We start from the raw sequence: 23213 nt of genomic DNA, 5'->3' as shown, positions 1-23213 counted from the left end.
CTACAAGGACAGAGTATGTAGCAGTCTAAACGTAGAGCCTGCCAAAAACTCCAAAACCAAATTAAGACTCCATAGGGGCACCAGAAACCGCAAAGGAGAACAAAGATGTTTCACTACTTTCAGAAAATGGGCCACAACAGGATGAGCCCACAAGGATCCACCATTTACCTGACCCCTAAAACAGGTGAAAGATACTACTTGTACTTTTAAGGAATTAAGAACCAAGCCTTTATTCAAGCCATCCTGCAAAAATTCCAAAATGAACAGAATCTTGACACCAGGCCTCAAACTCTCTCCAAACCACACATAGGCCAAAGAAGTGGAGAACTTTCTAGCTCTTAGCAAGGTGGAAATCACTGCCATAGAGTATTCATGTTTCAACAAGCAAGCCCTTTCAAGGGCTATATCGTAAGATAAAAGAGAGTCAGATCTTCGTGAAGAACAGGTCCCTGTTGCAACAGGTTCCTGTGCGCTGGAAGCTGAAGAGGAAAATCCACCAGGAACTTCTGCAGATCTGCATACCACAGTCTCCTGGGCCAATCTGGAGCAACCAAGAGCACCATCCCTCTGTGGTGTTCAATCCTTCAAATCAATCTGCCTAACATGGTCCATGGAGTAAAGGCATACAGCAACTTGTCTTCCGGGCACTTTTGCACTAGGGCATCGATCCCCAATGACTTCGGATCTCTTCTGCGGTTGAAAAATCGCAGAACTTTTGCATGGCACAAAGTCGCTAACAGGTCTAGGAACTGAAGACCCCTACGATCCCAAATCAGCTGAAATGTCTCATCTGACAACGCCCACTCTCCTGGATCCAGACTCTCCCTGCTGAGACAGTCTGCTCTTATGTTGTCTTTACCTGCAATGTGAGAGGCTGAGATCATCTGGAGATGCACCTCTGCCCATTCCATAAGTTTATTTCCTGCGATACTTGTTGGCTCTTGGTACCTCCCTGCCAAATGATGTAAGCTACAGCTGTTGCACTGTCTGAAATTATATAGACTGATCGACCCTGCAGCCTGTCACAGAAGTGTAAATATGCCAACTGGACTGCCCTGGCTGCCAGCCGATTGATGTTCCAGAGACTCTTCTGCACTCCAGCGCCCTTGCGCTGTCAGCTCCTGACAGTAATCTCCCCAACCAAGGAGACTCGCAACTTTTGTCACTACTAGCCAGTCTGGTGGGGACAGGGAAACTCCCTTCTGTAGATGATTCGCCTGCAACCACTACTGCAGTTGGGAGGAGACCTCCATCAGCAGGTGGATACGAATTGAATAGTCCTGAGACTGCGGATTTGACCGAGACAGCAAGGAGTGCTGAAGAGGATGCATATGCACCCTCGCCTACGGTACCACTTCCAGAGCTGCCACCATTAAGCCAAAGTCCTGCAGGTAAGACCATATGGTTGGGCGCAGAGTGTTCAACAACAGACGAAGTTGAGCTAGAAACTTCTGAATTTGAGCTTCCGGCAGGAACACCTTGCCCTGCTCCATGTCAAACCGAACCCCCAGGTATTCCAGTGACTGAGTAGGCTGAAGACTGCTCTTGGCAAGGTACACCACTCAGCCGAGCTCCCGCAACAGGGAAATCACTTTGCTAGTCACCAGGTGGCTCTCTTCCAGTGATTTTGCCTGAATCAGCCAGTCGACCAAATACGGGTGTACTAGGATTCCATCTTTTCTCAACTTTGGCGCAACTACCACCATTACCTTGGAAAAGTTTCTGGGAGCGGTGGCCAGACCAAAGGGCAGAGCCCGAAACTGAAAGTGGCATCCCAGAACTACGAACTGCAGGAAGTGTTGATGTTCTAATCGGATGGGAATGTGGAGATACACTTTGGACAGATCCAGAAAATGCTTCACTCACAGATGACAGCCTTTGAGGTCCAGAATGGGACAAAGAGTCCTCCTTCTTTGGCACAATGAAATAAATGGAATATAGCCCTGTATTTTCTTGAGACATGGGCACTGGGACCACAGCCCTCAGACTGAGCTTTGCCAATGTACCCTCCACTGCCTGCTTCTTCTGCGGGGAGTGGCAGGGAGACTCCATGAACATGTTCCGAGGAACACTGTGAAACTCCATCACATATCCTTCTCGTATCACTTCCAGGACCAATGTGATTTTGACACACCTCTGATAAAAGAGACGTGTCCCCCTATCTCCTCTTCCTGGGGGTGAGTTGGCAAATCTTCATTAGAAGGCTCGGGAGATTCTACTACCTGAGCCTGCTCCTCTTCTAAGTTGTCAGGGATGAAAGGACTGAGATCTACAGAAGGGTCGAGTCCTCTTGAAGGTCACTCAGGTATAGGGTCGAAAACGCTTGGATCCTCTAGCACGACCTCTCAAGTTAAAGGAGCACTGCGCCTGCTTCTTATACTCTGGCAAACGAGGTACAGGAGATTCGTCCCACTTACTGGCCAGTTTCTCCAACTTGCTGCCAAACAAAAGTGAGCCATTAAAAGGCAATTTGGTGAGATTAGCCTTGGAGGTCGCATCAGCCAACCAATTTCTCAACCATAACTGACGCCTGGCCACTACTATCGAAGCCACCCTTCTGGCTGAAGTGCAGACCAAATCACAGCCCACATCTGCCAAGAAGGCAGTAGCTGGTTCCATAACTGCCCTGGAGTTTACCCCAGAGACATCAACCTCCTGGGAAAGAAGCAAACAAGAGCGAGCCACTACAGAACAACAAGAAGTGATCTGCAAGGTCATCGCCACTGCTTCAAATGCTTGCTTAAGGATAGTCTCAATCTATTTATCATAAGCATCTTCAAAGCAGGTCCTCCTTCCACGAGAATTGTGGTCCACTTGGAGACTGCACAAACACATGCATCTACCTTCAGAAAATGTAAGCGATCTCTTACTACTGGATCCAGAGGGTTCAAGCCTTCCAAAACCCAATCCCCTTTGAAATTAGCTTCTGGGGCGCCCCACTCAAGATCAATCATTTCTTGAATGGCCTCCATCACGGGGAAAAAACAAGAGGCTTTATGCAAGGAAGCCAAAATTGGATTTCTCTTTGGCTCAGACACTGAATCTGCCCCAGGAATTCCAAGCATTTTCAAGGTCTGGGAAATCAGAGCTGGTAGTTCATTTCTATGAAAGAACCGTAACATAGCTCTATATGGTTTTAATCTGGGGGTGGAGGGTGGTATTTCACCATCCTCAATAGAGGCAGGATCGGCGTCATCATCTGTGCCATCCAGATCTCTATCCAGAGGTCCCGCTGATGCTCTAGGGGAACTCTGGTGTCTAACAAAAGATCTAAACAAGGTTCCTACCTGCACCTCTGCTCTAGGAGCACTGGACAGGGCCGAGGACTGCGCCTGAAGAAAAGACTGAAACCCCTAGAAAAATTCTACCCATGAAGAAGTAGAAGTATCTAGACCAGGCGGTACCTGGAGGTGTACTCACTGAGCTACCTTCCCCTACTGAGGAAACAGTTAAGGAAGTTCCAAAATCAGGCACCCCACCTGAGCCGTCTTTACCCAGACCCACATCCGGCTGGAAAGAAACAGGCTTAGTGAAATCAGTGGAAGACAAACAGCTCCAAACAGTGCTGGCACAAATTAGCAGGCACTTCTGGCTGAGATGCCCGAATATGACAAGCAGTGCAAAGAGAAAGATGCTTAGGCTTCTTAGGTTCAGGCAACATTAGGGATGTGAATCGTTTTTGAACGATTAAAATTATCGTCAGATAATTTTAAAATCGTCCAAAATCGTTAGAGTGCACGATACAATACAAATGCCCCCGATTTATCGTCAGGGGCATTTGTATTGTATCGTTAAATAGGGCGCGGGAAAACCGGCACACAAAAAAACCCCTAAAACCCACCCCGAACCTTTAAAACAAATCCCCCACCCTCCCGAACCCCCCCAAAATGTTTTAAATTACCTGGGGTCCAGTGGGGGGGTCCCGGCGCGATCTCCAACTCTCTGGCCACGGCTGCGTTAAGAGAAATGGCGCCGGTGGCCCTTTGCCCTTATCATGTGACAGGGCAAAGGTAGCACCGGCGCCATTTTGGTTCCTGGCTCCCGACGTCACGCGTGCAGGAGATCGCTCCCGGACCCCCGCTGGACTTTTGGCAAGTCTTGTGGGGGTCAGGAGGCCCCCCCAAGCTGGCCAAAAGTCTCTGGGGGTCCAGCGGGGGTCCGGGGGCGATCTCCTGCACGCGTGACGTCGGGAGCCAGGAACCAAAATGGCGCCGGCGCTACCTTTGCCCTGTCACATGATAAGGGCAAAGGGCCACCGGCGCCATTTCTCTTAACGCAGCCGTGGCCAGAGAGAGGGAGATCGCGCCGGGACCCCCCCACTGGACCCCAGGTAATTTAAAACATTTTGGGGGGGTTCGGGAGGGTGGGGGATTTGTTTTAAAGGTTCGGGGTGGGTTTTAGGGTTTTTTTGATGTGCCGGTTTTCCCGCCCTCCCCTGATTTACGATTTTTAACGATTTTTAAAAAAAACAAAACACGACAATCAGATTTCCCTCCCCCCCCAGCCAAAATCGATCGTTAAGACGATTGATCACATGATTCACACCCCTAGGCAACATTATGGCTGACAGAGTGCTGAGTGCTGGCCAGAGGCGTGCGTCTAGCTGTTTTACTGTTTTTTTTAATGCGCATTCAACCTAGGCGCCCAAAAATTATGCATCCAATACTTAGGCGCACACACCTAGGCACCCAAAAAAATAAGCGCACAAAAAATGTAAGGGCACAGCACCACTTGTACGCAGAGGTTAAGGATGGAGCTACTACGGTGTTGCTTAATGTGGACGCACAGATTACAAGGTCCGAACGTGCATCTAAAAACTGGGCGTACAACCTGGACGCATAGCTAGTCGCACATGCCAGACCAACAATCCTGTAGAGGGCAGCCTTAGAAAGCACGCAAAATGCCATTGTGGCCTACCACGTGGTGCGCAGCGAAAAGCCTAACAGCAGGGCCTAGCCTAAGGAGGCTGCCAGGCTGCCCATGTCCCTTGACCTCCCACGGAGCAGGACGAACGTCGGACCGGTGCACGGAGACCGGGGGAGGAAGAAGCCCTGCACAACAAAAAACCTCCTTCTAAGTCTTTGTATAATCTTTTTTTTTTTTTTAACTTACTGGAGCTCAGTCTTAACTGGCTGAATACAGAGACAGTCTCCGGCTCTACCAGCGCACTCGGTTTCCTGCACCTGCTGCCTTCCAGCTGATCAAGCAGCTAAGACCACATCAGCTGAAAAATCAGCTAATGGACCAAGGCACTCATTTGAGGGACCACGGAAATCACCTCAGGAATTTTCAACTGTGGGAGGGACCATTTGGTATCACCACAAGAGAGCAGGGAGAATTTATTTCTTTAATTCTCCTTTTCTTTAAAATGAAGCAATTTCCAGTGAAGAGATGCACACCCACCATCTGCTGGAGACGGAGAATACTGGTAGGCTGATGTCACTGTAACGTCAGTTTGCTCCATGCTCCATCTGCTGGTAAAGGTACATAACCCACTTGTTCTGGCTTTATCTGACTAGACGCTAAGAAAATGCTATTTAGAAAGGTCAGGTTACGTGCATTTTTACTGTTTAGTGGGTAGCTGAAGGCGGAAAAAAGGGGTTGGTTTATGGACATTCTGGGGTGGGGACTGGAAGTACCTGTATCACTTAGTATTTTGTAAGCGGTGTATGTGCTGACTTATGCGTGCTGTTGAAAATTATCCTAGATGTGAAGATGCAGGGAGAAATGTTCACAGGAAATGTGAGAAAATACTCCTTTACTGCAAGGCTGTTAGAGGTCTGGAATCGTGTCCTGATAGAGGCAGTGACTGCCAAAGCAATGGCCAAATTTACACTTATTTGAGACCAACACAAAATAAAGGAATAAGAGCCCTTGGGAGACATCAGGTAGAAAATGTAAAGGAGGGGGCTTACGTGTATGCTCAGTCATATGGAAATTTAAAGAGCCAAAGAGAGGAGAATTGTTGCGCCCGGTCGCAGACGGCTGCGCCCTCTATTGCTCATCTTTTTTCTGCCTCATTCAGTTCCTCTCGGGAAGATGGCTGCCTCTGCTTCTCCTCGCCGACCCCTCCGGTGTCCCTGGTCTGGCATGGGCAATTGCGTTCGCCATCTTTCTCCTGGAGTCACCTAGGGCACGCGCGCAGCACCATCCTTTACGTGCGTCATGGTGGGAACCTCGGGGCATCCCTGCCGCATGACGTCACAAGCTCTGGTATTTAATCTCCATTCATGATTCTGAATATGAGTTAGCAAGGAATCCTCCATGCTGATCTCTCTACGGTACCAGACGCTCCTGCTCTGTGTACTCTCGCTCCAGGACGACTTAGGTACCCGCTCCACGGGGGCCTTGCTCGCTCCTCTATACCCTTCGGGGTTATCTACTACCAACAAGGATGCCTAAGGTACCCGCTCCTCTGGGGCCTTGCTTCGCTTCTATCTACCCTCTGGGGTTGCCTATCACCTACAAGGACGCCTAAGGTACCCGCTCCTTGGAGGCCTTATTTCGTCCCAGACTTCCAATCCTCAGGGTTCTCTTCTACTACAACTGCCAGCCTCAGAGTGAGTATTACCGCTCCAGTTCGGTCTCTGCATTGTCTCACCTCTCTCTCCATAGATCCTCGGCCTACCCCGCATCACGGACCACTACCAGACCCATCTCCCTCTCGGGACCTGGTGAGATTGATTGTAAAGCTGCCTTCTCCACTCTGCAGCCCTCAGATGGAACATTGCCATCAGGCATCTCCTCTGCTGGCTGGGATCATTACCTGTTCCTCGGGTTACCATCTACGTTGCAGTATAATAAAAACTAACTTCTCTGTGTCCATCTCTGCTCAGGAGCTAGCCTATCGCTGCAAGTCCCCGCAAGACTCCGCCCTGTGGGAGGTGCCATCTCTTGCAGCGACCAAGGGCTCACACTTCAATGTCCAGAGTACAAGAATACAAGCCAGTGGGCAGCTAAAGTAGGCTTCCAAGAAAGCGGGGGGCAATCTGCATGGAGTGGCCCTGGTTACGTCCCATACAGAAATAGTATGATTAGCTCAGGCTTCCCAGAAGCTGGAGTTATGGGCACAGAGCATCCAAGGTTATAATCCCAGCATCAATGATCATGGCGTGACTGAATGTTTCAGATGAAGGCCTCAGAAGTTTTGGTGGCTGGATTATTACAAAGCCTGGTAGTAAGACATAAGAGGGCACTTGGTGATAGATTAAGTATGAGATGTTGCGGCCTGGAATAGACTAATCTTTCTCAATTAGTCTTTTGGCCTCCTCATAATCCTGGAACTGACAAGACATGCCTCAAAGATCTGAGCTTCTTAACCCTCACGCTAACAAGGGTGGGGGAGGTGGTCCCGGCTCCCCTCTCTCTCTGTTTCCTTCTCCTGGAATGCAGGTGTCACCAGTGGCTGAGCCCTTTGAGACCCAGACCCCCGGTTGGGCGAGATACATGAAAGATACCACCCTTCCATGATATCACTGTTTACAATCACGTCAGGTTTGCCCAGAGAGAGAGGCAAGGGGCTGGCGCCAGAACAAATGGTTAAATTTATTGCACAGAGTGGAGATAGGATCATGGAAAATACCAGGCTGGAGTATTAAACCAAATTTTATTGTTTCTCTTGGAGCTAGGTCGGTGAATAAAGAAAAGGACTGGAGAACAAAATTGTTTGCAAATATATTAGTGTTCCAGTAAATGCTGAGTAAATACAAAAAGCAAAATGCAACCAACAGGTAAACATTATTCTTACTTCCCAAACACTCAATAATTTTGAATATCACAAAGAACATAACCAGCAAATTTCCCTTCCCTTAGTGTTTCTTTTAGATACCACCCTCCAAAGAATCCTGTGGATTCAATTTAACTTGAGTCCTCAACCTCAAATATACACACCATTTCCTGCAGTAAATGTGTTCCTAGGCTCTGGACATCCTATAAAATGTTCACCCTCAAAGTGATAATTGAGCTCAATTAAGGAAAAATTATAGTGTCTGGGAAGTTAAGTATCAATGCAAGTTTAGGCCTCACTGCTAGGCACCATGAAAAATCGGGGTGCGTTGCTCAGCTGAGGTCAAGATTCCACGACCAGCTTGGGGTCTCATAAAGAACGGTCGCCATTCCATCACTGTGGATACTGATGCCTCCTTGTCCTTTGACATACTTAATGAACTAAAAAAAAGAAACCATAAAACCTCTCTAGGCCCTCACACAGAAAACAGGCCTGTCCTGAGTTACGTGCACTCCCTCTGCACTGTATTCTCATTAAACAGAAAAAAAATTAAAAAACTTGAGTATTCCGTCAGACTAGAACTTCTGTCACTTAGGGGCCTAACAAGCAGGAGATTTAACAGTCCTTCCAGCCTCTGTCTTTCTCTGGAATAAGGGGTTCTTCAGGTCTCTGCTGGTTTTCACAGGGAAAATTACATTGTCGCTCTCTGCTTTGCTAACAAGTTCCTTTTCTCTTATGCTTCTCTCTCTCTCTCTCTCTCTCTGAGAAGGGCAATGGCAATATGCAGCACTTCCCTCAGTTCATCTCTCCTTTCTGCTTCAGTTTTAGCCTGCTTCCAACTCTGATTCTGGGCTCTCGGCTTCAGCTTCCCCTCTTTTTTTTCTCTGCAGCTCTCTGGCTGTGCTCCTTTTCCTTCTCCTGAGGAGAAGAAAGGGGGTTCCTTATCTTCCTTCCTGCTGTGCTCCACCCCCTTTCTACAGGCTCTTTCCTTAAGCACATGGAGCCCCTTTTCTCTTTCTTCACCTGTTTTTCGCACTGGGGGAGGGGGGACTCTTGTGCTGATTGCTGATAGCAGAGCTGATGCAGGATAATTTCTGCTCTTCTGTCACTTCCTCCTGCAGCTGAGTAGGGCAACTTTGCTTGGGGAAGGGGAGCTCTTTTTATTTATTCTACTGTTTACACAGGTGAGAAGATCTCTCTTTTCATTTCATCCTGTTGCACCAGTTCAAACAGGTGGGAAGCACCCAAGCCCATCCATCGAGGGAGAGAAGTCAGGGCTGCTTTGAGAACCCTAGCCCCAAAGGTTGCATCTTCTTTCGTAAACACATCCAGTCAATAATGCTTAGTAAAAAAATGTAAGGAGGACCAAATATCCGCCCTGCAAATGCCCTCTGACATGACAACGGTGGCTTCTGCCCAAGATGAAGACTGCGCTCTGGTAGAATGAGCATGAATATGCTCCAGGGCCCACCGACCCCTCAGTATATAGGCCGAACAAATTGCATCTCTGTTCCAATGCACCAAGGTCACTTTGGAGGCCACCTTGCCTGGAACTCTGAACAACATAAAAAGTCTGTCCGACTTATGGAATGCATTAGTGATTTCCAAGTATAGGATGGTTAAAAGGGGAGGGGAAAGAAGCTATTTTAGCCAAAAGATCTTCATTCAAAAATTGGAAGAAGGATCCAACAGAAGAAAATAGGATAATGCATAAACATTGGCAAGTTAAATGTAAGACATTGATAAGGCAGGCTAAGAGAGAATTTGAAAAGAAGTTGGCCACAGAGGTAAAAACTCACGTTAAAAACTTTTTAAACTATATCCGAAGCAGAAAGTCTGTGAGGGAGTCTGTGAGGGAGTCAGTTGGACTGTTAGTTGATTGAGGGGTTAAAGGGGCACTTAAAAAAGATAAGGTTATCGCGGAAAGATTAAAGATTTCTTTGCTTCGGTATTTACCGAAGAGGATGTTGGAGAGGTACCTGTACTGGAGAAGGTTTTCATGGGTAATGATTCAGATGGACTGAACCAAATCACGGTGAACCTAGAAGATGTGGTAGACCTGATTGACAAACTGAAGAGTGGTAAATCAACTGGACCAGATGGTATACACCCCAGAGTTCTGAAGGAACTAAAAAATGAAATTTCAGACCTATTAGTAAAAATCTGTAAACTATCATTAAAATCATCCATTGTACCTGAAGACTGGAGGATAGCTAATGTAACCCCAATATTTAAAAAGGGCTCCAGGGGCGATCCGGGAAACTACAGACTGGTTAGCCTGCCTTCAGTGTCAGGAAAAATAGTGGAAAGTGCTCTAAACATCAAAATCATAGAACATATAGAAAGACATGGTTTAATGGAACAAAGTCAGCATGGCTTTACCCAAGGCAAGTCTTGCCTCACAAATCTGCTTCACGTTTTGAAGGAGTTAATAAACATGTGGATAAAGGTGAACCGGTAGATGTAGTGTACTTGGATTTTCAGAAGGTGTTTGACAAAGTTCCTCATAAGAGGCTTCTAGGAAAAATAAAAAGTCATGGGATAGGTGGTGATGTCCTTTCGTGGATTACAAACTGGCTAAAAGACAGGAAACAGAGAGTAGGATTAAATGGACAAATTTCTCAGTGGAAGGGAGTGGGCAGTGGAGTGCCTCAGGGATCTGTATTGGGACCCTTACTTTTCAATTTATTTATAAATGATCTGGAAAGAAATATGACAAGTAAGGTAATCAAATTTGCAGATGATACAAAATTGTTCTCAGTAGTTAAATCACAAGCAAATTGTGATAAATTGCAGGAAGACCTTGCAAGACTGAAAAATTGGGCATCAAAATGGCAGATGAAATTTAATGTGGTTAAGTGCAAGGTGATGCATATAGGAAAAAATAGCCCATGCCATAGTTACACAATGTTAGGTTCCATATTAGAAGCTACCACCCAAGAAAGAGATCTAGGGGTCATAGTGGATAACACACTGAAGTCAAAAAAGCAAACAGAATGTTGGGAATTGTTAGAAAGGGAATGCTGAATAAAACGGAAAATGTCATGATGCCTCTGATTCACTCCATGGTGAGACCGCACCTTGAATACTGTGTACAATTCTGGTTGTCGCATCTCAAAAAAGAAATAATTGCGATGGAGAAGGTACAGAGAAGGGCTACCAAAATGATAAGGGGAATGGAATAGCTCCCCTATGAGGAAAGACTAAAGAAGTTAGGACTTTTCAGCTTGGAGAAGAGACGGCTGAGGGGGGATATGATAGAGGTGTTTAAAATCATGAGAAGTGTAGAACGGGTAGATGTGAATCGGTTATTTACTCTTTCAGATAATAGAAAGACTAGGGGGCACTCCTTGAAGTTAGCATGTGGCATATTTAAAACTAATCAGAGAAAGTTCTTTTTCACTCAATGCACAATTAAACTCTGGAATTTGTTGCCAGAGGATGTGGTTAGTGCAGTTAGTATATGTGTGTTTAAAAAAGGATTGCATAAGTTCTTGGAGGAGAAGTCCATTACCTGCTATTAATTAAGTTGACTTAGATAATAACCATTGCTATTACTAGCAACGGTAACATGGAATAGACTTCGTTTTTGGGTACTTGTCAGGTTCTTGTGGCCTGGATTGGCCAATGTTGGAAACAGGATGCTGGGCTTGATGGACCCTTGGTCTGACCCAGTATGGCATGTTCTTATGTTCTTATAAGAACCCGGTAAAGATCTGGGATCACCCTGGCACTCCTCCCTAGAAAAAGCTGGCAAAGTGTTAGACTGATTTACATGAAACGACAAAACCACCTCTGGCACAAAGTAAGGCACAGGCCTAAAGGAAATCAAAGTAGTTTAGGGATCCACAAACGAGAAAGCTTGGATCTCAGAGGCATGACAAACAGAGCAAATGGCCACCAAAAAGACAGAGAGTCTTCAGGGAGACATCCTGCAATGAGGCTAGCTGTAGCGGCTCAAAGGGAGACGAGACAAAGGCTTGCAACTCAAAATTAAGGTCCCACTGGGGAACCAATGGTTGTAACAGCGGATGCAATTTCTTTACTCCTCACAGAAAAGAACAACATCTGAATGAGTCGTTACCAAAATGCCCTGACCCTGGCCCTTATAACAGGAAATAGTTGCCAACTGCACCTTGAAGGAATCTAGGGTCAAATTCTTCTCCAGACCTGCTTAAAAAAAGGGCAGAATGAAAGGAATACCTGCACACCAGTGGGAAACCGACTAATCATCACAGAATGCCTCAAATATGCGCCACACTCAGATGTAAGTCAAAGAGGTAAAAGACTTACAAGCCGTCAATAAGGAGGAAACAACAAAAGATGAATATCCCTTCTTGCTTAACCTTGACCTTTCAAGAGCCAAGTTGTAAGACACAATGGAATAAGGTCCTCCATAACGACTGGCCCCTGCACCAGGTGGTGTAGAAGAAAATCAACCCGAAGCTTCAACAGATCTGTGTACCACAGTTTCTGAGGCCAATCTGGCACGATCAGAACACACAATGGTTCTCCATCTCAATTCTGCGCAGAACACGGCTGACCAGAGGCCATTGAGGGAAAGACATAAAGAAGTCCCTTCAAAGGCCAAAAATGAGTGCATCTCTCCCCTCAGCACCGGACTCCCTGTGATGACTGAAAAATTGAGGGACCTTTCCGTTCTTGCGAGTAGTCATTAATCCATGCATGGCAAACACCACTTGCGGACCACACTGAAAGTTGTTGCGGCTCATTTTCCACTCGCCTGGATCCAGAAGATTCCTGCTCAGAAAATCCGCTTGAAAATTCTCCTTTGGTCTGGCAACTCCATGGATATTCACCATTACTTTGGTGAACGTCCGTAGAGCAGTTGCCAGACTGAAGGGGAATGCCATAAAATAAAATTACTCTTGCAGAATACAAACATGGAGACAACCCTGATTGGCCTGCCTGAATGGGATATGGAGATACGCTTCCAATAGATCAAAAGAAGCAAGAAACTCACACTGTCTCACCACCAGCAGCATGGAACGAAGGGTTTCCATTCAGAAATGGCAGATTTGATATGATTGTTGACTCCCTTGAAATCGAGGATTGACCGATAAGACCAGTCCTTCTTTGGCACCACAAAACAAACTGAATACTTTCCGAGACACCATTCCTCTAAGGGAACCCGCACAATCACCCCCTCAAGAGCTTAAGTCGAAGAAGAGTCTCATGCACTGCCCTTTTCTTGACAGCCGAGGAACAGAAAACCATAAAGATGTCAGGAATGGGAGCAGTGGAATTTCTCTAATCTGTAGTTATTCGGGCTGTAGGTGACCCCCCTACCAGAGTGACCAGAGAGTGAACCCACTGTATTTCAATGAGAAGCTCAACCAACTCCTGAGGCAGGGGTGGAATCAGCCCTTGTTTTTTGGAAGGCGTGAAAGGGCTATTTATTTCTCTTAGAGGCCTGTGAACCCTGAAATGAAAAGGAGGAGATGCTCTGGCAAGTAGCACCGGGCATCTCAAAATTGTCCCAGTCTTCTAGTGGATCAAAAAAAAGACCAAGGCTTATTCTCTGGAAGCCTCTGGGGTTTCAGATCCTTCACGTTCTTAACAAGCTAAGCCAAGTGCTTCCCAAAAAGAAGCTTACCCTTAAAAGGGAGATCACCAAGCCGAGATTTTGATCAAGAATCCGCCGATCAGTTATAAAGCCAAAGCAACCTCCTGCTGCCGCAGAGGAAGCTACAGATTTAAACAAGATGAGGAAGAGATTGTAGCGGGTGTCCACTAGAATGGCCACTGAAGACTGCACAGTGGGCCACAAAAGCACACGAACCACCATACTGCTGCAGAGGGAGATTTTAAAGCCAAAGTCAGGGCTGAAAAGAGATGCTTCAAAGGCAACTCTGTTCTGTGATATTGTGGATCATTGAGAGCAGTGCTGCCCCCCGCCAGGAACCATGGTCAGTCTGGTAAGTGCTGTGACCAGCGTGTCCACCTTAGGTAACTGAAAGAACCTCTGCATCATATCCTGGGGAAGAGGCTACAACCTGAGGAGGTTCCTGACCCCCATAAGACCACATTCAAGGGCCTCCCACTCTGCCAATACTATTTCCTCCACCTCCACATGGAAGGAAAAGGTCTTGGAAGACTTACTAACCCCCCTTAATAATAGGGTCCCAGGTGGGAGAAACCGCAGTCCCAAAATAGGACACCACCCTGTAAATTAGGGATGCCGCTTCTTCTCTACAAAAAATCTGAATCATTATTTCATCTTCCCTGTCTGAGAGGACCTCATCCTCCTCTGCTAAGGCCCAATTCTCAAGACTGTGGGATCATCAGAGTCCCTCATAGGGTAATTGGCCCTTGGGGTCCACTATATCTTTGACCTTCTTGTAGGGAATTGACTTCCCAGCCGGACCAGAACGACCTCCCGAGGAGGACATGTGCTTTGCAATAGGCCCCTGAATGTCACAAAAGACTTGATGCAAAAATGAAAGGACCCAGGAGCAATTTCCCCTTGCACATTGTGCTCTTCAGCATCAGGGTTAGCAAGAGCTAAGTCAGCAATGGGGGGGGGGGGGGGGTTTCCAAAGTCACCCTCTGAAACACCACATGGCAGCTGCGAGACTGACAAAGGCGCAGAAAGCTGAATCAAAATGGCTGTCATTCCCGCCAAAACTAGCATGGGGGCGGCCTTCATTAGGGAGAGATCCAAGAAGAGAAACCCTGCAGGAACACTTGCCGGCTGCGAGGGAGGCATACCGATAGCTGTAGAGGCCCGGGAAGACTCCCCTGGAAATTCCCCAACATGCACAAAAGGCCGAGCACAATGGGCTTGAAAAGGAGGCCGACCACCTACTTCCACACGTACCATCATAGTGTTGTCCACCTTCTCCATTCCCGGCCCCCTTCCCAATCGCACACTGAGACACTGCTCCAAAGGTCCCTGAAGGAGCACAACTTACCCTGCTGAAGGAGATACAGCCATGGCACTCCTCCAGAGTTCCTCTCATCCGGCCTGCACAATATCACTGCACAAAAATGGTTTGCTGCAGCTCTCCTCTTATTTTTTTTCTGTACCCTTAAGGAGACAGTCAGAAAGTAGGCAACAGGAGATGCAGGTGGGGGGATGGGAGGAAGGCTGGAGGAGCCTTTCCACAGCATAGGATACAGAAGAAAAACTCCTGACTTTTTATTTTTTTTTAAGCAAGTCAAGGAGAAGTCCCCCCCCCCCCGCCCCTCAAGATCTACAGTCCCATCTGGAACTGGGAGCTAGCAATCAGGCTCGCACTGCTGGGTGTACCAGTGGCCTGGTCTTGCTGTCAAGTCAAAGTTGTCCTGGAAATTTTGCTGCACTACCAGAGTGTCCTAACATCTGTTGGAGGCAGAGTATACTGGAGTTTTTCTGTGCTGCACCACCTAGTCATGGTAGCGATGATGTCACAGAGAAAGTCTGTGTGCTCTGCCTCCATCTATTGGTAGGGGGGACATCACCCACCTACTTGGACTGGACTTATATAGCAGGATGAAATGGAAGGGAGAATTAGCTTCCAAAAACTAGTCAAGAAATGTATTGTTAGTCCAATAAAGATATATCACTGTATATATTTTTTGGGGTTTTTTTTATAAGTTAACCTTTATTTTAGTGCCCAGGGTCAGCATCTGTCTAAATCCATCCCTGCTCACTGGTCCTGCTCTCTCCGCATCCCCTGCAGCTCTCCCAGTCCCAGAATCCTGTCAGTGCCCCTCAGCCAGCCGCACCCATCCAAAGTAGGGAAACAGAGGCAGGATGACAGCCTCTTGCTCCCTCTGTGCTGAATTCCCAAAGGTGTCCAGGAGAAATGTGATACTTGCCTGATACCGGAGTGTGAATCTCTTCAGTGGTCTCCGATTCAGGAGGATCCATGAAGGGCAGATCTTCCTCTTGTTTAACGCTCAGTGAGAACACAGACGTTACAACTGGAAGGCCTGTGATGAGAAAACAAACGAGGCCAATATTCAGTAAACCATTTAGTGGACAAGTTATCCAGGTTAAGTTGGCGGGATAGCTTCTCCTGTATATTCAGTGGGATAAGCATCCATGTAGCCAGATAACTTTAAAACCTAATTGGCCATATTTGAATATAGCTGGTTAGATATTAAAGTTATCTGCTCAGAAGCAGTGCTGGAGCCGCTGGGAATGGGTGAGTAAGACCCTTGTTCCCAGCAGGGCTGGATTTGGGCAATCGGGGGGATAGGGAGTCTGGGGGTGAGCCCATGTTCTTGTGTCATTACGGGAGGATGAGGGTGAGAACCGATTGGAATTTTCATTTTGAAACCGGGCAAAGTTTGTCGGGGGGGGGGGGGGGGGGGGAGAGAGAGAGAAGGATCGGGCATGTTTTAGGGTGGAGGGGCACTGGGCTCCACAGGAAAGTTTCCTGATCAGTGATGAAGGCTCACATTTGGGCCCCGGCCGTTTGATCATGGCTTTGTTTTTTTATACAGACAGCTACTTAACCGTATATCTCTGAAGATATCTAGTTAAGTAGAAAGTTATGCGGCCACACAAAGCTGGATAACTTTAGGACAGTCGCACGGCCCGGTAACTAGAATTTAGCTGGATAAGGGCTGAATATAGACAGATATGCCATTTAGGCGGATAATTAAAAGGATGAGGACCTGGAAATATTATATTAGGAAAGGGATTTTAAGTCTCCAAAGGTTCAGTGTTAATGATTCATCTCCTGTGATCTGGAAATGCAAAACTCTTTAAATCCAGAACATTTACTTACTAATCGGGGGGTCCTTCATGTTTTCTTTTCCCTCCCACTCACAGTGCTGAGTGAAATATTTCTCTTCTTCCTTTTTAATCTTGAATATTACATCAGGATTAACAATTGAATAACCTGGCAATAAAAATACCAAAATTATATTTTAAATTCCTCTTATAGAACACCCAGGGTTTCATCTGTTCCCTGTTCTGCTGGAACAGTGGGAGTGTGTGCCTGTAGGTGTGTGTGTGCATCCTTGGATGTGTATTTGCATGAGAAAGCTTGGTGAGAAAGAACGGTTGCAGCCAACTATTTTATTAAGATTAAACCTGGGAGGATTTGTGGTGCAGTCATTTCAATGCAAGATCCTCCAAGGTGGCGACATTACAGGTACCAATCATCTCTGCAAGCATAAGCCCTCCTGGAGAGGAGCAGTCCTAGCTTCTTATTGGTAGCATTCAACAAAAAAAACCCAAATCCTAAAACTTAAAGATAACACTTCCTAGAGCAGGAGTGGACACTTTTTTTTTTTAAGTTAATGGTTCTCGTCAGTAGCACGGAAAGGGGGAGTTCCCACTGGAGCTCCTTCAGCAGGGTCCTCTTAAAGATCTCTATCAATCATACGCTCTCTCCCTCACTTAAGGAAAATTGGTCCTTACCTGCTAATTTTTGTTCCTGTAGTACCACGGATCAGTCTAGACTCCTGGGTTTTGCCTCCCCTCCAGCAGATGGAGACAGAGAAGTTTGAATGGACTCTGCCCTATACCCTGGAGGTGCCACCTACAGTCTGTCAGTATTACACTGTACCCAAGCAGAAAGGTTAAATCATAACTTCCACTATAACAAAACTTCCCCCCAAAGAGCAGAGGGAATGAAAACCAGTAACGTAACTAAAGAAACATGCCCATACTCACACCGTGTAAAGGGGGGCATACACTAAAGAAGAACCTTCGATAAATCTGCAGAATATGAATAAATAACGGCCAGGCAGACTCTCCATTTCCCCCAACTCCAAAATGGGCGGGACTCTGGACGGATCCATGGTACTACAGGAACGAAAGTTAGCAGGTAAGGACCAATTTTCCTCTCCCTGTACGTACCCGGATCAGTCCAGACTCCTGGGATATACCAAGGCTTCCCCTAACCGGGGTGGGACTGAGAGAGTCCCACTTGGAGCACACTAGCCCCGAAGGAACTGGGCTCTAGGGCCCGAACATCCAGGCGATAATGTAGAGCAAAAGTGTATGTAGATTTCCAAGTAGCCACCCTACAAATTTCCTGCGGTGACACCTGCTGACATTCCACCCACAAGGCCGCTTACGATAGAGTGGAATGAGCCCGACGACCAACCAGGATCAGACGGCCCTGAACTAGGTATGCAGAAACAATAGCTTCCTTTAGCTAGGACGCAATAGTGGCACTTGAAGCTTTTTGACCCTTCCTGAGGCCACTCCACAGGACGAAAAGATGGTCCGAGAGACGGAAACTGTTCGTAACCTCCAAGTAACGCAAAAGCACCCGTTTCACGTCCAACTTCTTTAGATTCCTATACTCGGGAGTAGAAGAATCCAGGCCTGCAAAGGAAGGGAGCTCCACCGACTGATTCAAATGAAAGGAGGACACTACTTTCGGGAGAAGGGAGGGAACTGTCCACAAGGAGACCCCTGCGTCCGTAATCCGTAGGAAGGGCTCCCTGCAAGATAAGACCTGAAGCTCCAATAGATACCTTGCTGAGGAGATAGCTACGAGAAAGACCACTTTCAATGTCAGATCCTGCAGGGTCGCTCGCTTCAACGGCTCGAAAGGCACATTACAAAGGGCACAGAGGACTAGGTTCAGCTTCCACAAGGGACAGGGGTCCCTAACTGGAGGATGCAGATGCTTAGCCCCACGCAGGAAACGAGCCACATCCGGATGGGAAGCTAGGGAAACGCCCTGCACCTTACCTCAAAAACAACCAAGGGCTGCCACCCGGACCCGAAGGGAATTAAAGGCCAACCCCTTAGCTAACCCTGTCTGTAAAAAGGCCAGGACATCCGCCACGGAAGACCTGGACGGTTCCACATCGTGGTCCAGACACCAGGTCTCAAAAACACCCCACACTCTGACTTACGCCATGGAGACAGACAGTTTTCGAAACTGTAAGAGCGTGGCATTCACCGCATCCGAGTAACCCTTGCTTCTTAATCTCTGCCTTTCAAAATCCATGCCGCTAGACAGAAGCGATCTGCCTCTTGTAAACAAATGGGGCCTTGGGGCAGAAGAGTTGGAGATGGATGAAATCTCAGAGGTCCATCCACTGCTAGGTTCACGAGGTCCGCAAACCATGGGCGATGTGGCTGCTCTGGCGTAACGAGTATCACTTCGCTGGGATGAGCTTCGATGCGATGCAGAACTTGCCAACCAACGGCCAAGGTGGAAATACATATAACAGAATGTCCTTTGGCCAGGGAAGGTCCAGAGCATCCACACCATCCACTCATGGCTCTCGTCGCCGATTGAAGAATCGTGGAGCCTTGGCATTGCGGTATGTCGCCATCAGGTCCATGGAAGGCATGGTCCAGTGGTTGCACAGAAGACGAAAGGCCTCTTCGGAGAGTTCCCACTCCCCCGGATCCAACTAGTGGAGGCTGAGAAAATCGGCTTGCACATTGCCTATTCCGGCAATGTGAGAGGCTGCTGTCTTGTACAGGTGTTGCTCCGCCCAGCTGATCAAGAGCTGGGCCTCCATCGCCACTGGTCGACTCTTGGTTCTGCCTTGACGATTGATGTAGGCCACTGTCGTCGCATTGTCAGAGAGTACTCTTACTGATGTTCCCTTTACCAAGGGAAGGAGGCCCTGCAGCGCTAACCGAACCGCTCTGGTCTCCAAGTGATTGATTGACCAGGAGGACTCCGTTCTTGACCACTGGCCTTGTACCGCTCTCCCCCGACAGACTGCTCTCCAACCTGAGAGGCTCGCATCAGTGGTTACCAGTGTCCAAGAGGAAATTTCCAAGTCTACTCCTTGATGCAAATTGTCCGGGAGAAGCCACCAAATAAGACTGGAATGCGCCGAGTCTGTCAGTGGCAGAAGATGAAACTGTTCGGAGAGCGGATTCCAACGGGAGAGTAAGGCTGACTGAAGAGAACGCATATGTGCAAAGGTCCATGGGACCAGATCGAGAGTGGAAGCCATCAATCCTAGAACCTGTAAATAATGCCAGACTCTGGGATGAGGCATGGACCGCAAAAACTCCACCTGAGTTTGCACCTTGGTAAGTCTCTCCTCGGTAAGAAAAACCTTGCCCAAGACTGTGTCAAACCGAGCACCCAGAAACTCCAAGGACTGGGAAGGAACTAGATGACTCTTGTCTGGATTGACCACCCAGCCCAACAAGCTCAAACGTTGTAGGACCCATTGAACCACCTTCCAGCAAAGGTCCTCCAATTTTGCTCGAATCAGTCAATCGTCCAGGTAACGATGTTCTAGTATACCCCCTCTCCGGAGAGCTGCTGCTACAAACATCATTACTTTGGTGAACACCCTGGGCGCCGTTGCCAGATGGAATGGCAGTGCACAAAATTGAAAGTAATGTCCGAGGATCGCGAACCGCAGATACCTTTGATGGTCGGGATGGATGGGTATGTGCAAATATGCTTCTCTCAGGTCTAGAGATGCTAAGAACTCTCCCCTGTGAACGGACTCTATCACAGAGCGAAGAGTTTCCATGAAAAACTGGGGAACCCTTAGAGTCCGATTGACTCTCTTTAAGTTGAGAATGGGTCGGAAAGTGCCTTCCTTTTTGGGTACCACGAAGTAAATGGAGTAGCGACCTCGTCTGAGTTCTCCTGTGGGTTCAGGTACAATGGCACCCAAGTCCTGTAGACGTCCTAGGGAGTCGTGCACAGCCTGATGCTGGAGCGGCTGTTCTATTATATTTAGGACTGATCGAAGGTCAAATTTGCCCACTCCCCTAGAAAAAGGGACAGCCTGCCCCCTATCTTCGGTATGGAGGAGTGAACTGGCCTCGCTTCATTGTGCGGACTTGAGACCGCCATGTGCCTATGGGGCTCTGTCCCTGCCAGGACGTCGGCCTTAAAAGGACTGATTCCAGGAATGTTGCCAGCTAGGACCCTGACGAGACGAGGACCCGGAGGATCAGGAAGAATGAAAATGGCGATTCCCCTGGAACCTGGACCACTGGGGAAAAGAACTTCTTGTCCTGGGCTTATCCTCCGGTAAATTATGGACCTTGTTCTCTCCCAGAGACTTAATCATGTCCTCTAATTGTTGGCCGAAGAGCAGCTTTCCCTTAAAGAGCAAGGATCCCAAGCTGAGCTTTTGAAGAAACATCCACAGACCAGTTCCTGAGCCAGAGGAGTCTGCGGGCCGAGACAGTCAAAACCATAGTTCTGCCCGAAATATGAAGGAGATCATAAAGCGCATCCACACTGTAAGTGACTGCGGCCTCCAGCCAACAGGCCTGAACCACTTCTGCATCGGAAAGGGATGCTGCCGATTGTAAGTGCTGCAACCAGCGGAGGCTGGCTCTCAGTGCGAAACTGCTGCACATGGCAGCAAGGACCCCGAGAGCCGAAACTTCAAAAATCTTCTTAAATTGTAACTCTAATTTTCGATCCTGCAAGTCCTTAAGGGCTGTGGCTCCTGTCACCGGGATGGTGGTCTTCTTTGTTACTGTGGAGACTGCTGCATCCACCTTGGGCACTTTAAGAAGGTCTAGAGTTTCCTCTGGTAGCGGGTACAATTTGTCCATAGCACGGCTGACTTTCAATACCAAGACCGGAGTGTCTCACTTATGAAACAATAGGTCAGTAACTGACATATGGAAGGGAAATGACTGAGCTGGACCCCTGAGTCCGACCATCACCGGATCCACCGCACCCAGCCGTGAATCTTCCTGAGGGACCTCAATCCCCAATTCTTCCAGAATAGCTGAGATTAATGGTCCTAATTCATCCTTCTGGAATAAACGTACCACCTTGGGGTCATCACCTTCAACCATTGGCGTGCCAACTTGCTTGGTGGACTGGAGCTGGCTATCCTGGTCTGCATCAGGCTCCTGAGGATCCTGCGGGAGGGTCTCCCCTCCATCCGAATGCTCCGAAGACGAACTGTCCACCGGACAAGAAATAGACCTGAGAGGGCATTTGGACTTTGTGGATCTCACCCCCGGTGAGGACTTGGGACGCTTATGGGTCGAGATGGCATCATTGCCCCCAACTGAGGACGCTGGAGCTGAACGAGGGACCCTGCTACCCTGTTGTCTAGCTGCTTTCCGGGCCTTAAAGACCTTGTGGAGCAGCAAAACAAAGTCAGAGGAGAATGACGAAGAAGAATCATCTGAGGCGGCCCCCCCCCCCCCCCCCCGGGGTCATCTCCTGACGAGTTCCCCTGATCAGCCTGGAAATCGCCCCCTCCCCCCTCGGAAGGCCCCAGGCCGTGGCAAAAGAGGTGGTGGGGAATTCCCTTCCCCTAGAGCAGCTTTCTCTTGAGCCCTGAATGTTTGCAAAATGGCCTCTGTTCCCGCGCTGAGCAGGAACGGGTCTGAGGGCTGACGCTGGGTATTGAGCCTCCCAGGCTCTCGGCGCACTTGGGAACCGCCGCTGCTGCGGGAAATTTCACTGACCGACTTCCCCGAGGTGACCTCCACTCCGGAGAGGCAGTCTGAGCAAATGCTGGCTCTTGAGAGCTGCGAGTGCCCGCTCCCACATGCCGAATATGCTGCACCATGCGGCATGATGAGAAGGCTAAAATTAGCACCGGAGCTCGGCGGTAATCGGGCAGTCTCAAGAACAACAGCGGGGGGGGGGGGGGGGGGGGGGGGAGATGAAGAGGACGCTAGGCCGGCCGTGAAAGTAAGAAAAAAAAGAAATTGCCTTTTTTTTTTTCCAAAATAGAAGCTCTGTGCCCCCCCCTTGAGGGTGAGTGAACCGGGCTCCCCGGTATCACCCTCAGTTGCTGCGGAAGGCAAGTTATTGGGTCCTCAACCCTCTGCTCCTCAGCCTCTATTACCAGGGGGGATGGTCCCACTAGGACTCTACAACCCCTTGGGAGGCTTAAAGGCTCTCAGTTCCTTTTTTTTTTTTTTTAAACTGTAAAGTCTTAGAGAAAACAAAAACTAAACTAAGCCCTCCAAATAAAACTAAGTCCTAAAACCAATCTAATTCTTAAGGTAATACTAGCTAATCCAGATTGAAGGGATTTGCACTTCCACCATCTGCTGGAGACAGAAATACTGACAGACTCTAGGTGGCACCTCAGGGTATAGGGCAGAGGCCATTCAAACTGTCTCCATCTGCTGGAGGGGAGGCAAACCCAGGAGTCTGGACTGATCCAGGTACGTACAGGGAACACACGCTATCTCCCTCTATCACAATCTCTCTCACTTTCATATACTCCATCTCACTTTCACTTGCTCCATCTCACTCTCTCTCATTCTTACTCATTCCGTCTGCCATTGTTGGGGGCCTACATTTCTCTTCAAGTTAATGGCTTGATGGGATCTGCCTGTGGTCCCGGACTCTCCGCCTCTCTTTGGCTGCTGGTGGGATAGGCTCTGCCAGTGGCCCCAGGGGCTTCTGTTCTCTTCAGCCCTCTAATTATGCAACACCATCACCCTCCAGCAGCCTGCCCAAGCAGCCCAACCTAATCAATGATGGCCCAAAGTAAGTGCTTCAGCAAATCATTATGGGTCATTGCTAATGACATAGGCCAGGCTGCAGGAAGATAGTGGTAGCCATGGCAGGCCAGATCCATTAGACAA

General features: G+C 48.2%; 1 protein-coding gene across 1 annotated transcript in view; it reads right to left on the bottom strand.

Annotated features, from left to right (window-relative positions):
* LOC115093008 (zinc finger protein 2-like) overlaps positions 1 to 23213 on the bottom strand; it is an 83803-nt gene that overhangs the window by 38165 nt on the left and 22425 nt on the right. The window contains exons 3-4 of the mRNA XM_029604586.1: positions 16468 to 16581; positions 15551 to 15664 (exon numbers count right to left, since the gene is read on the bottom strand). Of these exons, the coding sequence (XP_029460446.1) occupies positions 15551 to 15664; positions 16468 to 16581 (228 nt within the window). The remainder of the gene's footprint in view (positions 1 to 15550; positions 15665 to 16467; positions 16582 to 23213) is intronic.

This window comes from Rhinatrema bivittatum, chromosome 1 (assembly GCF_901001135.1).
Source record: "Rhinatrema bivittatum chromosome 1, aRhiBiv1.1, whole genome shotgun sequence".
Classification (NCBI taxonomy): Eukaryota; Metazoa; Chordata; class Amphibia; order Gymnophiona; family Rhinatrematidae; genus Rhinatrema; species Rhinatrema bivittatum.
Note: the sequence above shows the minus strand (reverse complement) of the source record. Positions and strands in the feature narration are given on the sequence as shown.